General features: G+C 33.5%; 1 protein-coding gene across 1 annotated transcript in view; it reads left to right on the top strand.

The window, feature by feature from the left end:
• Nucleotides 1-17,772, top strand: part of LOC117114763 — an 88,437-nt gene that overhangs the window by 15,013 nt on the left and 55,652 nt on the right. The window contains exons 15-27 of the mRNA XM_033258457.1: nt 2,260-2,401; nt 2,771-2,788; nt 4,863-4,943; nt 6,865-7,028; nt 8,462-8,623; nt 9,504-9,633; nt 9,858-9,944; nt 10,642-10,893; nt 12,082-12,488; nt 13,827-13,928; nt 14,334-14,394; nt 16,521-16,544; nt 17,318-17,502. Of these exons, the coding sequence (XP_033114348.1) occupies nt 2,260-2,401; nt 2,771-2,788; nt 4,863-4,943; nt 6,865-7,028; nt 8,462-8,623; nt 9,504-9,633; nt 9,858-9,944; nt 10,642-10,893; nt 12,082-12,488; nt 13,827-13,928; nt 14,334-14,394; nt 16,521-16,544; nt 17,318-17,502 (1,815 nt within the window). The remainder of the gene's footprint in view (nt 1-2,259; nt 2,402-2,770; nt 2,789-4,862; nt 4,944-6,864; nt 7,029-8,461; nt 8,624-9,503; nt 9,634-9,857; nt 9,945-10,641; nt 10,894-12,081; nt 12,489-13,826; nt 13,929-14,333; nt 14,395-16,520; nt 16,545-17,317; nt 17,503-17,772) is intronic.

Below are 17,772 nucleotides of genomic sequence, written 5' to 3'. Positions count from 1 at the left end.
GAGTGTAAATTAACTCTTCTCTGGTATAGTACAGTTTAACCTCCCAGTGCGACCACTTCCTTAAACTTCCACTCTCATATGGTTCAATTTGTTCTCCCAATCTAATCTGTGCATTTGATACATCTTGTGCCACCACCTTCCATGAAGTGACCGCGAAAAAAAAACACTTTTTGTCTTTATGATTTACCTACGCTTTCTGACGTCCAATAGAACAACATGCCTGTTTTAAGTCCTATTTAAAAACTTTCATTGGCGGTTCATGATTATAAAATCATTACCCTTTGTTGATGGAACCAGGGAAGAGTGAAATCTCACACCAAATTTATTTTCTTGTTTACACATTGCGTTCAGGCTGATTTTTTTGTTACAGGTTTTAATATAGAAATTAACATGGTGAAAACTCTCTATCTTTTATCACTTAAAATAACACAATTTTTTAAGAGTTTGGCCCCTGGACCCCGACAGGAGACCCTTGTCGGTCCCAGTCGGGCGGGGGGGGGGGGGGGAGGCCCGACAGCTATTTCTTTGCGGCCCGCGAATATGAATTAAAAAGCCTATGTGTGCGGCCCACCAAGCAACATTGGCTAGAAAAAACCTTGTTTTTTACAGCCCGACACCGATCATGTAAAAAGTAATATTAAAACTGGGAATAAAGTGATGTAAAAGCAGTGCTTGAAGTTTTTTGAAAGCACACTGGAAAGAACAAATTTGGGTCCGGCCCTCGGTGTTAAATCAGAAAGTCATTTTGGCCTGCCGAACGATTTTTATGCCAACCTCTCTGATATATGGGCATACGACAGAAAAAACAAAGAAAATCTGATAATCTGGAGAGAGCTTTAGGCTTAGTTTCCATACAATTTCTACACGCTATCACCGATAGATTTTGGTGATGCTGATTGGTTGGTCGAATCGGGGAGCCTTCCCGATTGCATCGGGGGCTACTACGCAGTACAACGCAATTGCACCGAAAACACTGTAGCCACAGTGTAAGCTTGGTTTCCATACAATTGCTACACGCTATCGCCGGTTGTGGTGATGCTGATCGGTTGGTCGAATCGGAGAGCCTTCCCGATTGCATAGGGGACTGCTGCTACACAGTAAAACAATTGCAATGTAGCGACAGTGTAGAGATTTTAAGAAAACCAGGCTTTATTTGCATAGAGAGGACTTTTATTTATTCATTCAGTATACACCAAATTTGAAATGAAAGTGAAGTGAAAGTGAAAACTTGCAAGACTTCAAACATTGATGGCGCTGTTTCATAATACGCCCAACAAATTGGAGTATAGGAATGCTCAAAATACATCTCAAGGGTCAAATGAGGAGCTTGCAGTAGAGAGACATAATAATAATAATAATATGCAGAAATTTATAACGCGCCAATTCAAAAAACATGTAAAAACACATAAAAATTACAAAAATGCAAAGTTCATATAAGAATCATTAATAATTACAAATAATTATCATTAACAGTCTATTTCGTGAATACTTACCTGGATAACCGACTAATTGCCATTGTTCCCAAAACGGAACACCCCTTCGAAAAAAAAATGGAACAGTCCGACCCCAGGCGCCACGTGCGAACCGCCTCCCTAACAAACGTCCTCATTCCCTTTTCGACGTTGTTCGAAGTTGGATACACCCAGCCTTTGAAATTACTAGCAGTCTTTTCAAGCTATTCTGTTCTTATTTTGCCTTTGGATTTATTTTCAACTTGACAAGATATCCTTTATTTATTGTTGTCTCGATCGGCATGTCCGCTCGCAAGTCTTTGTGCTCGGCGTGTGGGGGCCCTAAACCGAGTGTTAAGCTCGACCGGCACTCGGAGTGCCCGTTGTGTCGCTCGTGTAGCAAGGCTGAGCCTTGCGAGATTTGTGCGCGCTGGCCCCCGACTAAGTTTGCGGCGGCTCTAGATTGGGCAGCTCAGGCTGCCACTCGATCTCGATCTCAGGGTTAATTCAGTTGTTCAGGCACAAGATTGAGAATATTGCTATTTACAATTTCATATACAATAAATATGATGACTATTAAATAACTATTCAACTAATTGCAAAAAATATCATCAATCACAAAAACATATTCTATTTATTAAACAATGGCTGTATAGAAGTAGTAAGTAAATAACATAAAAATGTATGATTTCATTTTTATATATTTTAGTTTTGTGTCATTAAAAAAAGAAATGTTAAAACAAATCTGTTTACAAAAATGAAATATTCTTTTATTTAAATTATGAAACATTTTAACAATCTTTTTTAGGGAGCAACAAAGCTCTTTTTGGCAGACCTGATTTCTTCAAACTCTGACACCACTGAAGATCTCGGTATTACTGATGTCGTTGGAATTAGACTTGATAGTATGGATGCAAATTACACTGTCTCCATATATGGATGCCCACTTTGTAAGTTCACTGGGAAAGCTATGTATTTATGTATGTCTGTTATCTGGATGCAAATATTTTAATAATAATTATTTATTTTAATTGCAAGTTTGCGGTCATTAGAAAAAGAAATTATGTAAAAACAAATCCATTAACAAAAATCCACATCAAAGCAAAACTTGGAAACAAATTATAAATTTGTCAGATTTTATTAAAGAAATGATTTTGGCCTGAAGCCCTTATCAGGTACACATTTTTATATATCTCATATATCATCATATCTCATATATATATATATATATATATATATTTATATTACAGTATACATTAAAACCAATGTACTCAGCACTTCCGAATATTTCATGTAAAAAAAATTTGTTCTTTTAACAGCAATATCTTCAACAACTGGTAAGTACCTGTTTTCTCTTTACGGCAAAAATAATTTGATTGATGGTTATTATTTCATTATACTTTGTGGTTTATTTTCCACTTGTTGTGTAGCCATATATGTTATATAACATAATCCTAATTACCAGCATTATCATCATCATAACTTACATCATTATTGTTTGCCCAACTCCGCTGACCCAAAATTCCAAAAATCTGAGGTTGACTTTCCTTGAAAATATATTACCAAGGAGAAGCCTATACTTCTACTAAGGATACTAAGACACTTGTAAGGTGTTTGAAAATGCAACTTGTTAAGCTTTGTTCATAATATCAAATTTTATGTGAATCACTGTGATGTGCCCATATTTGGCTGTAATATGACATCGTCATGTCCATATATGGGCACACAAATGTGTTGCATAAAGTTTCATAGTATCGGACAGAGCTTAAAGCTTTGAAAAATTAGATATTTTAACTATAGATAATTGCCCTTTGTTGTCCAAGGGTGTGAGTGATGGTCGGGAAGTACAACGTAAACTTAAGCTGGGCACTCACTGCCTTGTTTGACGACAAATCCAACTCCGCACCCTGTGATGCAACTCGACCCTGTCTGCTGATTTCAATGGCAGCCTGAATGGATTGTCTTTTAAAAAGCTCCGTTGCGTGTGCGTTGTGCCGTTGCATTCTCCATAGAATCACATTGGCCGACGCCTGACAGGTTACGCCTGTTACCGGCATTAGCCTATAGTTTGTTTTTTTTTTTTAGTTGGACAACACAACAATTTGTTATGGCTTATTTTTATTATCAATATTGTATTTATCACTTCATTAGTTTTTTTTTTTTGGTTGGACAACACAACAATTTCTTATGCCTTATTTTTATTATCGATTTTGTATTTATCACTACATTAGTTTTTTTTTAATTGGACAACACAACAATTTGTTATGGCTAATTTTTATTATCAATATTGTATTTATCACTTCATTATCATCATTTTCATCATCATCATTATTATCATCATGATGTTTTTAAATATTTTTATATAATCTCCTTTTAATGCATGAGCAATTTTTAAATTTTTATCCTCTGATTATGCGCCCAATGTACTGACGTTAACACTTCCTTATTTTCTAGGATTGTCCACTCTTCTACTAGTTGCAGAACTTCTTTGTTAGTTTCATGCTGTTTACAGTATAAGAAATGTGGCTCATTTTTCTATATGCCCACATTTCAAATGCTTAAAGCCCCATTGCTGGCAAAATTTCACAAAATAAATTCAGAAAAAAAATGCATAAGCATTACTTTAATTACTATAAACCATGAAAAAATATTGGCATAAGTGTTAGTTTTACGCTAAATGATTAAAAAAAATGATAAGCAGAGACTATTTATCATAGGAGATTACCATTTTCTTGAAGACTTTTGTTACTAGGCAAATTCAGAGGTTGTAGATCGCATCCACTGGAATGCTCTCACCAGCTGCTTTTTGTGTGTACTTTATCAGTCTAGCGTCCGAGGTAGGCAGGGTAATTGTTTCACGAACCCACCGCATTCTTTATTTTTTATTCCGCTCGCCAATGCCACAAACTCTAATGCTAAGATATTACAATTCATCCCACAATTAATTAAATAAAAACATCATTAATCTCATTTACTGAATGGTTTACGTTGCCGATACTCATGAGCAATAAGTAAATTGCACCCTTTTTAATGAGATTAGTTTTTGTGCCTCGCTCGCACACTGCGGTTGATTGAGATAAGTTTGTTTAGTTGTCAAAATTTTTTAGCAAGTTTAAAATAATTCCAACAAAATATTATATTATATTAACATTCATCCTCATTTATTTTTTGTGTGGAACACAAAAAATTCAAATTTGGGTCTTTAAACTAGCAATTTCGTATTATATTTATAAATCTTTCCAACATATTTAAAAGTCAAATCTTTCTTAAAAAAATGAAGTTTTGCCATGAATGGAACTTTAAATCCTACATTCCAACTCTTTGAGTTTGTTCAGTGGATCCACCACTGTTGCAATAATATGTTATATTTATATAATTTTGTAACAATATAGTATTACCTTATCTTATTAGTTACTACTCAGACGACTACAATTACTACAACTGCAAGTACTACCACTATTGTTACTGAAACAACAGTAACAACAGTTGAACGTAAGTTTCTTGGATAGCTTTTCAGTATTAAATAATCTATTGACAGCAGTATACCAGATTTGCCAGTACTGTATGTGTACACTGAAGGATGAAGACATCTGTGTCTCTGGGTTTTTTTTTATCCAGCTCTTTGCAAAGCTCTGACACCAGACTATCAAATGTTGATTGAAAAAACATGTGACATGCCCAAATATCACATAGTAACCATATATAGACATATGATGACCATATATAGGCTCATCATAACCATATATGAGCACATCATGACTATATGTGGGCATACAAGTTTTTTTTTTTTGTCAAAGAAAATTTGATGGTCTGGACTGAGTTTAATACACATTATATAGTGCTTGTTAAGATTATGGTCTTGTGTGTATCTGACCATGTGCACACTGAAGCACATAGTACTACTACCAGCACTATCACTCCATGGAGGTATACCTCCATGGTCACTCTAATACTGTTGGCTCTAGTAACTTAGGCCTAGCCCAGAAATATTTATCTAGTTCTGATTGTGATATTCATGGCAACCTTGTTTTTTTTTTTTAGTAAGAATAAGGAACTTATATCATCACAGTGTTTTCCAACATGTTGTGATAATAGATAGGATTTCTAAATCAATCAGCAATCAAATAGCTTGCCAACAGGGTCTCTGCTCATAGAGCAAATTCCAATGCATTCAGTGTTCAAAATATGCAGAGCTGTGTGTGTGTACTTAACAAGATGGCTGCCATAGATCCAGCCAAACAAAATACGCATCGTTTTCATTGCCGCCCTCAATTCAACCATGAAAGCTTTGAGTACAGCTTAGTTACCCACGTGTTGGAAGCTCGAGCGTTACAGTGGTGGTTACCATACATGATATAAATTTTCGTTCCTCAAGTACTTTATTTTTAAATCAGACACTCTACTTGGCCTCTTTTTGGCTAGGCTAGTTTAATAATTTATTATTATTAATAATAATGATAGTTAATGAAATTGAACAGAGGTCTTTTTTAAGGTTGTAATATGTATACTAAGCCTGAAGGTGGCGCTTTCCTATGGGGAATATCTTGTTGAGTACTGATACACAAATCTGCATTGCTTCATCTCCTAGTCAGCACTCTAGTTGTTTAATAGCTCTATGGTTTTGCTTTAGTAACTCATTTGTGCATCAATTAATTATGTTTAACCATTATGAGAAAAAAAAAAAATTAGTGAATTATTAGATTTTTACAGGTGACATACAAATACGATTTAGTCCAGTTTTAACCATGGAGGTAAAACACGCATTTAGCTCTATCTACGTAGTCAAATTTTAATGTGACAACTGTGATATGCCCATATATGGGTATGATATGACATCATCGTGCCTATGTATTGGTATGGTATGACATCATGTGGGCAATTCACGCACATTTTGCTTACAAAAGTTGATAGTGTGGATAGTAGTCAACATTATGATTTATACCTTTCAATAAAAAAATGCTCAACATTTCCTGATTATATCATATACACCATTTTATTGAGTTTATTTCGAAACAGCGTCACCAACGTCCCGCAACTTTTTACTGGGGAGAAGTCCAGTAGTCTAGCCTAAGCAAATTTCGTTTTTCCAGACACATCTCTAATATTTTGAGTACTTTGACAACCAAAAAACATTGCAGTTTTTATGCACCCCTATTTTCTTTTTTTGTTTTCGAAGACTCCTAGGCCTCTACAACCACAAGGTTGTACACCAGTCACAGTGCACAAACACTGGTAAATACGCACATGAAATTCCTAGCTAGGCCTCTGAAAGTCCCCTAGTGGTAGTTGCCAGGTTCGCGGAAAATTTCATTTCAATTTTGCAAAAATGGTGTATACATGAAAAAACATAGAAACTATATTATAGTTTAAAAATAAATAAATTTTGTTCTAACTATGACTATTCATTTTGTAGCACAATGTCGGTACCCTCTACTGGCTGGTGGTAACTACTCTAATATTGAGTATTCCAGTCTGGAAAGTTCCCTGAACCCTGATGCGGTCTACGGTATACCTACCTCTCTTCCATGGATGCCTTTAAATGCCGGTATTGCGGGCAATAGGAATGAGTTTATAAGGGTATGTAAATGTAACATTCAAACTAATTTATGAATATGCTAAAGCCATAAGCTCATATGCTTCCTGTGACTTTGTTACTTCAGTTGTGGTTGTACCTCACAACAAAATTAAATTTTAACCTTCCCAATTTGTAACCTTTCCAGCTTGTAACTTTAACCAAAAAATACATAACTAATGCTTAACATACCCACTTGTTTTCCTAGCTGGATTTTGTTCTCTCTTTTTTGAGAATCAAATTGTTTGGATGTTATATTTTTATTTCTATTCTGTTGAACTGACAATGATGTTTACATGTATTTATTATAATATTATTATTATTATTATCATTATTATTATTGTTTTTGTTGTTATTATTTATTTGTAACTACAATTTTTCATCCGTGGAGCGCTTCTTAATGGAATTTGTGCAATCAGAACAGTCAACGAAAGAAAAAAGACAAACCAAAGTTGGCAAAGGATATTTAAAATTAAATACAGTTCAAATCAAAAGTATATTAAACATGATGTATGTTTAGCACAGTAAAATTAACTAAAGTTTCATGTTAAACTAAAAAATTATTGCTAATAATAGTATACCTACATAGGCCTAAACTTAAAACTAATAATGCACATGAGCATAAAAATGAAAGACACAAACACATACATGGTAAATCTGTAAGTGTATATCAATACATACCAAATATTGTTTGAAGGTTTGCATGGTGAAGTAATAATATATATTAATGCTTGCAGTACACCACATAGATAGTTCTGAAAGGAACTGTTTTTGCTGGTTTGGAATATATTATTCTCAACCAACAACAAAAGTTCTTCTCAGAACTATCTACGTAGTGTACCGCAAGCATTAATATATAATACATACCAATATACACATAACACTGCATACACACACATATCATATTTAATACATGCACCAGGGAGACACACACACACATACACACACATATATGTGTATAAGAGACAGTGTGTACACTGAACCTCCATTTTAAGTATAAGAGACAGATATATAATAGAAGAAATCTAAACTAAAGTAATAAAAGATCATATTTCATACAAAGTAATAATAGGCTGATCTAACTGCATCTTTGGTCTTGTTTGATGTAGCATAAAAATACATTTTTTGGGAACTGGAGGGGGAAATTTCTCTTTATTTCTATGAACCAATGATAACTCCATATAAGTGTTCACTTGTGACCACATTCAGATGAGTATATAAGTCAAGTACACAATCATTATTTTGTGAGAATCAGTGCATGCACAGATTTAGAATCGGCCCATTCTCTTGTAGCAACATCAAATGCTACATTAAACGTGAAATGGCCGGAACAATTATTTTTATTATTGATATTATTCCAAGTACAAGAAGAGAAATATTTGTGTATAATATACAATGCTTATGATAGTAAATATAAATTAAATCCATTTTATTTCAGATCACCTTTGATGAGCCCAAAGACATAACTGAGATTTCTGTAAACGGGGATGAGTTCAACAGAGTGACTATGTTCACAGTGATGTTTGGAGATAGTACAGATAGCCTGTCAACTATCAAGGAACTGAACCCTAATGCTGAAGCTGAGTCACTTTTGGATAAGGTAATGATATGCGTAATTGCTTCTGTGATATATGTTTTCATAAACCAGTACATAGTCGCTACATTTTAATATATAACCTGGGTATTTAACCTTTTTAATAACGATTTTAATGACTAACAACAATTATACTTTCTATGCTTGACTTTGTGCTTATTGGACTAAGATTTGTATGCACTTAATTTTTGACGGAATATCTCACTGATATAGACTAATTTAAACCCAAGGAACAACTTAGGATGTGTGCCAAAATATGTATCCAGGACGAAAAGCCTAAAAATGAACACATCCTTTTTTAAATGGCCACACCCCCTTTTTCATTGGAAGTGCCACTTTAAACAATAGGCTAGACAACATATTGGAAACAAGGGTTTTTGTTTTATAACAGAACACAATCTATGAGGGGATCAAATTGCAAAAATCACACTATGATCACATATCCTATTCACATGCAAAAATAGCTTAAATATGCAAAAACATAGGGGGGGGGGCCATGCCCTTTTCTTAATTTGAAGTGCTACTTTAAACAGTAGGCTAATTTACATAATGCAGGTACAGTATGTATCATATAATTATAAGTGTATTAAGTGTTCTAGATCCAGATTTTTTTGCATTATTATTCTGGCAAAAAAAGACTCGACCAGAGTTTAAAGTATAAAATGAGCTCAGCATCATTCTTCATCAAAGTAGTCAGGTTTTCATAAATTCTATGCTTGCATATGGAAAACATTCATGAAGACAGTCACTTTATACATTCACTCCAACAAAACCAAACTTTAACCGAAACCTTTCCTTGTGTGAGACTTAATTTTCTCAATAGGAAGATGCTGGCAATAAATAGATAAATAATAAAGTGTTGTATATTATGCATTTTCCTTTTCAGGTTTTTGATGTCACTGACACTACTTCTGTGCGGTTTTCATCAGTAGTCCAAGCTCAGGTCATTCAAGTCATTCCATATGGATGGGTTGGACGTATGACCATGACAGTAGAGCTATATGGCTGTCCATTAGGTAAGTTACTTGCATTTCTATGTTAAGGAATTTATTAGGATTTGCCTTTGTTGAAATTTTATTTTATATAGTAATGAATACAGAACACAGTAAATTATTAAATAAATTTTAGACAGGAAGTTCTCAATCTGATAATCCATTAGTAACATTGATTCCATAAAAGATTCCATAAAGTGATCTGATATAGAAATATATTTACCGTTTTTTTCTTGTATTTATTTTAGGCATCTTAACAACAACAGCACAACCAACTACGGCCGAAAGGTACACGACAATAAAAGAGCTCACACCACCACCTACAACCTTTCCAAGTAAGTGATGGTAACTTTCTTTGATCATGATCAGGCAACCAATCAATGTTCAGGATTAATTTTCGCAAACAAGTCCAATAAAATATATGAGTAATACATGAGGTCATGAGTGATAGCCGATTCTACTGCATGACAAAATTACTTTACTAGTTTTTGCTCTGCGATATCAAAAGTAAGTTCTGTGTATGTAGGGCAAAAGTAGATGTTTTATTCCAATTAAACAATTTTAGGCCTAGACAGAATGTTCCCGAACGCCTTCTGGTGAGAATTTGCGAAGCTTCAAATAACAGATATGAAATGATATATTACAGGAAGGGTGCCCTTTAAGGTATGTAAATCCAGTTAAATCTAAATAAAAAATCTATAGTCACTTCCATGTTTCAATTAATTTTTGTTGTTGAGCAAAACAAAGCAAAGACATGAACTGAGGAAAAGCCACGTGCTCGCCCGAAGGAATCCAATAGCAAAAGATATTATTTTCATGGGAAATCCTAACAAACATGTGTCAATAAAACATACAAAATTACATAGTAATAGTAATAATAACAATGATCATAATAATAAAATTGAAAACATTAACAATACAAAATAAATAAATAAATATCAGACACAAAATGATCCCATTTTATTATATTCAGTGATACTATAAGCATTATTTTATTTTTGCTTTAAACATATGTAATTGTTTTTTGTTTAGTATGCTTACAGTGTATCTGCAATGAGGATTGTTATGGCAATCTAGAGTGCCTTGGTGAAATCGGAGATCATTGCCAGGACTGCTACTGTGAACATGAGGTACGTGACAACGTCTGCGTACAGACTGCTTCTGATTGTTCATGCAGGGATATGAATAATACCCAACATGCCGTTGGAGAAGAATGGTTTGAAGGAGAATGCCGATCTTGTAATTGTGACGAAACTCATACCAAGACTTGCACTAACATTTGCAGTGAGTTAATTTATTTCATTTTATTTCTGTTTCGTAGTAATATGTGGCATAGCCTAGCCAAAGGAGGTATAAGTTGAAATTTTCAAAAGTGAGTTTTGTACTTTTTATGAAACTAGACATTATTATCTTCAAAACGAAAAAAAAATCACTTTGATATGATAGTTTATGGCAAAGTTATGGGCAATAAAAGTTAGGATATTTGGTAAGTGTATTTTGAGAAAACTGGCTTTGAAATTCAGATTTTTTTTTTCCGTATGCTAGGACAAGCTCTCTTAAATACCATTTTTAGAGCATTTATCAATTACAAATCAGAGAAAGGTAAATGTAGGATGAATGTTAAATGTTTAATATGTATGTTTTAGATATAAAAAATAAATCGAAAAAAATGACCGATTTCACGTTTGTGCATTTATTGGAAAACTGCCATTGCGACTTATCCCTCCTTTGGCTTGGCTCTTCCACATATGATGGTGCTAAATTTTTTAATGTGTACATATCTAGATTCTAAAAAATTAAATGAAGTATTTTTCAAATATTTGAAAATAATATTTCTGTAAAATAATATACTGTATGATGACAGGAATACTTTACAACTTATTTGAGGGTTTTCAAAGGTAAGTTGTCGAGTTCACTGCACGAGCCAGCACCAATCATTCTTCTTATCCCCATGGACCAGTATCAAGAATAACTTCACTAGATGTCGTCCCAAGATCTCATACTAAGTTTGTGGTACTGTTGCATCCTGCGCTTTATTCCAAACTAATCCTTTCCAATGTACATTCACCATGCAGCTTGGTGGCATTCTAAGTCAACGGCATCCTCGCCTTCTAGGCCTCAGTTGTAACACAACATAATCAGCTATCAAAACATAAAGCTTGACAAACCTGCAGCTGAACATTTCAATTCAGACAGTCACTCAGTTGCAAACTTCAAAGATGTAAATAACTCATAGAGTCATCCCTCTAAAGTTTACATTTGGTTATTATGCTATAATATTATTGTTATATTATGTAATGTTATATTGTTTTGTTGTTGACATACAAGATAGTTATAATTGGGCCTATCATTTTTAACAATTAATGTTATATTGCTAATAGTGAAGGCATAAATTAAAATGAAATGTTTGTAGTTTAGGCAGCTTCACAAATTCATAAAGTAAAAGGGGATTTTTTACTTTTTGCTCACAAGTCACGACTACACCAAGTGGGACAACTGGAACAGGGCCAACTGGAACAGGACCACCTGGGACAACTGGAACAGGACCACCTGGGACAACTGGAACGGGACCACCTGGGACAACTGGAACGGGACCACCTGGGACAACTGGGACGGGACCACCTGGAACAACTGGAACGGGACCACCTGGTACAACAGGAACAGGACCACCTGGTACAACTGGAACAGGACCACCTGGTACAACTGGAACAGGACCACCTGGTACAACAGGAACAGGACCAACTGGAACAGGACCACCTGGGACTACTGGGCAAACTGGATCACCTGGGACAACAACTTCCCATACAGTTACTTCCTCTACAGGTGTTGTAACTAGAATACCTCCAACTCCCCCAAGTACTACACCTGAATGTTCCTTTGTAAGTTGTTAAGCTGAATATATATATATATATATATATATATATATATATATATATATATATAAATATATATATATATATTATGTATTAAGCAGCATGAGTATTGATACTCATGCGCTGACGAAGGTAACAGGAGTTGCCGAAAATTTCGCAAATAAAATATTTCTATGTCTCTTACAAGTCAAAGTATCGTAGCAGGTTATTTTGTCTGCGTCTACCTACTGATTTATATATATATATATATATATACACTGTATCTATATATATATATATTCTGGTTTTATTCAAATAACGACATCAGAATTTGACATAGCAGCATTGCGTCAATTGCACAAAATTACATCATGATGAAATACATAGGGTAACCGTGTTAGTCTAGATGATACAGTAAATGAAAGACAAACAGCATTTTTCACACTAACTAATTTATTTTTCTACAAGTATTCGACCATGCAGTGGTCTTCATCATCACATTTACCTGATGAAGACCACTGCATGGTCAAAAGCTTGTGGAAAAAATTAATTTTTTAGTCTGAATAGTGCTGTTTGTCTTTCATTCATTAATAAAATTACAGTAAATTAAAAATTACTAACAAATTCTGACATACAGATTTGATATAAAAATTCTATATAATTATAAAAATTAGATTTATTTACAACATATTGCACTTAATTTAACATTTACTTACAAATATGTTTAACCTAATAATTTCTTCTCTGCTATGACACCTATATGTTCAACAGTACATTTATTAAGGAACATCTGAACTGCACAATAAAGTAAGTCATGTATAGTAAAATAAAAAGACAAATATACATACAGCATAGGAAAATACTGCTTCAAAAAAAGAGTTCATATCAAAATTAAAATTCCAGCAGGTTGAAAATATTTACATTTTGCCTACAACGACTAAACATCACAACCTTTGTCAATACCTTCCTCTCTTACACATTGAATCATACATCTGTCACAGGCACAAATATATCTCTTACGTATATATTCATATTATATGCAAATTAGGTCTAAAACATGCAAAATATTTTTTATTTAAAATTAAAGATGACCAATTACACAGTCATTTTTTAAGAATTACAGAAACAGGAAAGGAATTACAAATATAGTTTGTTTGTATATGTTGTATTTATCAACTAGTTTCGTGAATACTTATCTGGATAAACCGATAATTGCCAAAGTTCCCTTTGAAACTTATCTCTCGAGCATAAAATAAAAGAAAAATAATGGAATCGCCCTAGCTCGCCCATATGTATACGCCCTGCGTGAATGAACAATATCTTTGTTTAATATGACAACGTCACTGCTGATTTGTTTAATTTCAGGATGGTATGGTTGTACAAGACGTGTGCACTAATCAAATTTGCACTGAAGGAAGGGTTGTGCAAATTTTGGCATGTAACAAAGACAACTCAGCTTGTGAACCTGTAGGTGCAATTGTTCTTACTTTAAATTTACCTGTCTTTATTTTTGTAAATAATTGATATATTATCACAATGCATTACTATGTAAATAGTGTTTGTTTTTACTCTCGAAATAAACAATAATGATAATGATGATATTTATTTGAAAAATCCTATCAGTATCATGATAATATTCACACCTTAAACAATGCCTCATAATTAGGTAATTAGGCCAATAAAGAAGTTGTTGTCATTGTCAGTCAGTAAAAATTACTCAACCGATATGGCTGGTAAAAATTGTAATGATGATAATGATAAAAATAATAATAATAATGTTTATTATAATGATAATGATATAATAATTGCTGTATCCTGTATAAAATTGTTAATAACCACTATGCCTACGTTACACTTTTCATAATAATCTAGGGTTTCCAGTTGGTGGACTACAATGATGGACAACGTTGCTGTGCCTGTGAGCCTATTCCAAGTAAGTCATAATAATTTATTTTTTCATAAAGTATATACATATTAAATATATAAAGTTTATCGCTGGATGAAATAACTACCCTTCTCTAGAGTACAATAACACATAAATAATACATTTCTTTTTTGAAATGTTTTATATTTTTTCCTATCACCTGGGAGCACATAATTTTATTGGGTTTATTTGAAATAGCACAACCAACGTCTTGCAACTTTTCACTGGGTGACATCTAGCCAGAACACCTTGTTGTTAGCAAGTCTATTTCGTGAATACTTACCTGGATAAACCGATTAATTGCCATTGTTCCCAAACGGAACACCCCTTCGAAATAAATGGAACAGTCCGACCCAGGGCGCTACGTACGAACCGTCTCCCTAACAAACGTCCTCATTCTTTTTTCGACGTTCTTTGAAAGTGAACCTCCTAAGTCAGGCTCCGGAGGAAAAAAATTTTTTGATATGTTGTAGAACTGATTTTTCTAAGACAGAAAAAAGTTGTTTGACGAAAAACTGGGGAACGGTGAGATACAGATTTTTTAATATTTAAAAACTGGGGGAAAAGGGGGCGTAACTGCCCATTTTTACACCTTATTCCCCCAGTGGTGTCCTTCAGTGGTAGTTGCCAGGTTCTCGGAAGTGTTCATTTCAAATTTAGCCAAAGTGGTGTATACTCCTTGTTTCTTTTATAATTAAGATGTTTCTGTTGCATTCAGAAGAATAATAACCTAAATTTATTTCTCATAAAAGGTTTATTGTGAAAAACTAATTCCTCCATGGTGAAACAAATTATATATGTTTTGTATTCAAGCAATAAACAGACTTTATTTTTTCATTGAAAATGTACTTTTCCATACAACTCACTTTGCCTCATTGACTAAGACGGTCTATAATATTCTAATTTGAGTAAGGACAACATTTTTGTGCCGATTTACGCGTGCTCAGCTCTGGAAGAAATATATTGTAGCACCATTCTTTTTGTCTTGCCATTATTGGCATATTTTGAGTTCCTATTTATGTCTGTTAAAATATCATTAAAAAAAATCTTACGAATCTACAAAATATTGGACGAGGATTGTCAAGCTACAAAAGCCACACATGTGAGACTTCATTATTCAAATTATGTTAGTTCAGTACAATGAAAGAAGAAGCAGAGTATTTAGTATGCAGTAGGTAAGTGGAACGTACCACTTCAGCAAGTGTGGATGATACAAACGTGTATGTTCACTAAATATAATGAAATAAAATATATTATAAAGTGGCAATATTAATCACTAATATAAATTAATATGTGACGAATAGGAATGTCTGTACATCCGTCACAACATTTTGTATTGTATAAACCATTCTTTAATACCATATTCTTTACCAGTAGGCCTATCTTACCTGCTCTAACATTATAAACAAAATTATTATTTTGGCTCATGTTTTTCTTTAAGAAGTAATTAGACTTTCATTTGCAAAGGTCTTTCTAAAATTATAGTTAAAGACGTATTATTCAATATAATGCTTTAGAATATTCGGTTATATATGGCAATACTTGCAGCATTTGGCCGACTGGGCTTCACAGATTGATTATTTAAATGATACTCATGGAGGAATCCATAGGGGCTGATGGCCGTCGACATCTGGACTGCCACCCCCCCCCCCCATTCACCACCCTTAATGTTAGACCGCATTTTTAGCTGTCAAAAAATTGTACATATGTTGGTTAAATAGTCAGCAGCTGTTTTTTCTACTTCAGGGGTTGGGGGTCATTTATGAGAATAATTTTCAGGCTAACATTATTGTTTGCTTTTAAGTCTCAAAAGATGGGAGGTTTACAAGACAGAATGCTGTTCTCCAAGTCAATTAAACTTATGTTATTTATACAGGAGTTCCCTTCTTTCTTTCTGCACCCCCTCCTGCATATATCTGGACACGCCCCAGTACCTCACAACCTCGCGAGAGTTGCTAATTGCAATACAATGTTTCATTTCTACTCAATCATAATGTTATTGGATTTATACCTAATGTATTGTGAGAGAGTATATTATTAACATCATACAGTAATACAATCGTATATGAAAGAAAAACACAATTTATGAAGTTGATGAATTAATTCTTTGTAACCCATTATCTTTTTCTCTACAGCATTCACTCCAACAACTCAGCCAAGTAAGTACTTTTACTCGTTATTTATTAATACACTGTAGATATTAATAAGCCTACTCTCTTGAGAGATACACATGCTTAGTTATATCGCTTGTACGCTGATACAAAAAGGTTACAGATTCAAGCGAGTTCTGTTGATCGCATGATGATTTCTTTAGCAGAAAATTCTAGTGCAAACCGTTTGAATTTCCCTGAGCATATGGTACTACCGTCAATTATTTGACAAAAATATCTGACATGCCTAAATATGGTCATGATGACATCACATTGACCATATATAGACCCATGACTATATATGGGCATACAAAAGTTTTTTGTCAAAGAAAATATATTAATCTCTACAACGCTTTAAACTAACCATGCACATGAAAAAATCTTGAAATGTTGTTTGGCGATGGACTTACTATGTACTGTATGCAAAAGTGATATCTGACCAAGTTAAAGCTTCTTTTCAGCTTAGCAAAAATTATTTTATTGTAAACATAGCTTTATTTTATAAAGCAACATTACACCTTGTATTGACAAGTGCATTTCTGTTGGATGTAAATACAATTAAAAATTAATGATTTAAAAAAAAAAATAATATGAAGAAAAATGCTATCACTTTTCCTGAATTTGGATAAAAAAAAATGCAATAGATATGTAATTTAATAGAATTATTACATGCTACTATTTTCTAAGGGATTATTTATAGCATACTGTTTTGTTATCCAGATTGTCACTATGTTGGCTTTCATGCAATCTTCTCTAAACAACTATCCTTTTTTCTCTTACAGTATGTAACAGGGATTTTGCTCCTGGCAATCCACAATGCTGTAATTTTATCAGTGAATGTTCCATTGATCCTTTATATAGTGGATCAGAAGATTGTGCTTGTGAGAGTAACCTGGTATTCAATGGAACTGCTTGTGTTTTTCCAACCTCCTGTCTTTGCATGGATAATGAAGGACAACTTCGTTTGGTAAGGGATATTTCCATATTTATTATTTTCATTATTCATTAATATTTTTAGTAACATAATATCTTTATATTTCTAATTTTATTCAGTAAACAACCAACAGCTATGAGAACCACCTCTAACAGGTTTACTCTAAACTATGATAGATAATTTTTTATTATAATAATATAATTCTTATATAATATATATATATTTTTTTATGATTTCTCCATAACGTCATTAAAATTTTCATTTAGCGACAGTACCTTAAGGTACTGTGTTTAACCCTCTTCA

Source organism: Anneissia japonica, unplaced genomic scaffold (assembly GCF_011630105.1).
Source record: "Anneissia japonica isolate Jap-2015-1 unplaced genomic scaffold, ASM1163010v1 scaffold199_len4679917_cov187, whole genome shotgun sequence".
NCBI classification, from domain to species: Eukaryota; Metazoa; Echinodermata; class Crinoidea; order Comatulida; family Comatulidae; genus Anneissia; species Anneissia japonica.
The sequence above is the reverse complement of the archived record's forward strand: the minus strand, read 5'-3'. Positions and strand labels throughout refer to the sequence as shown.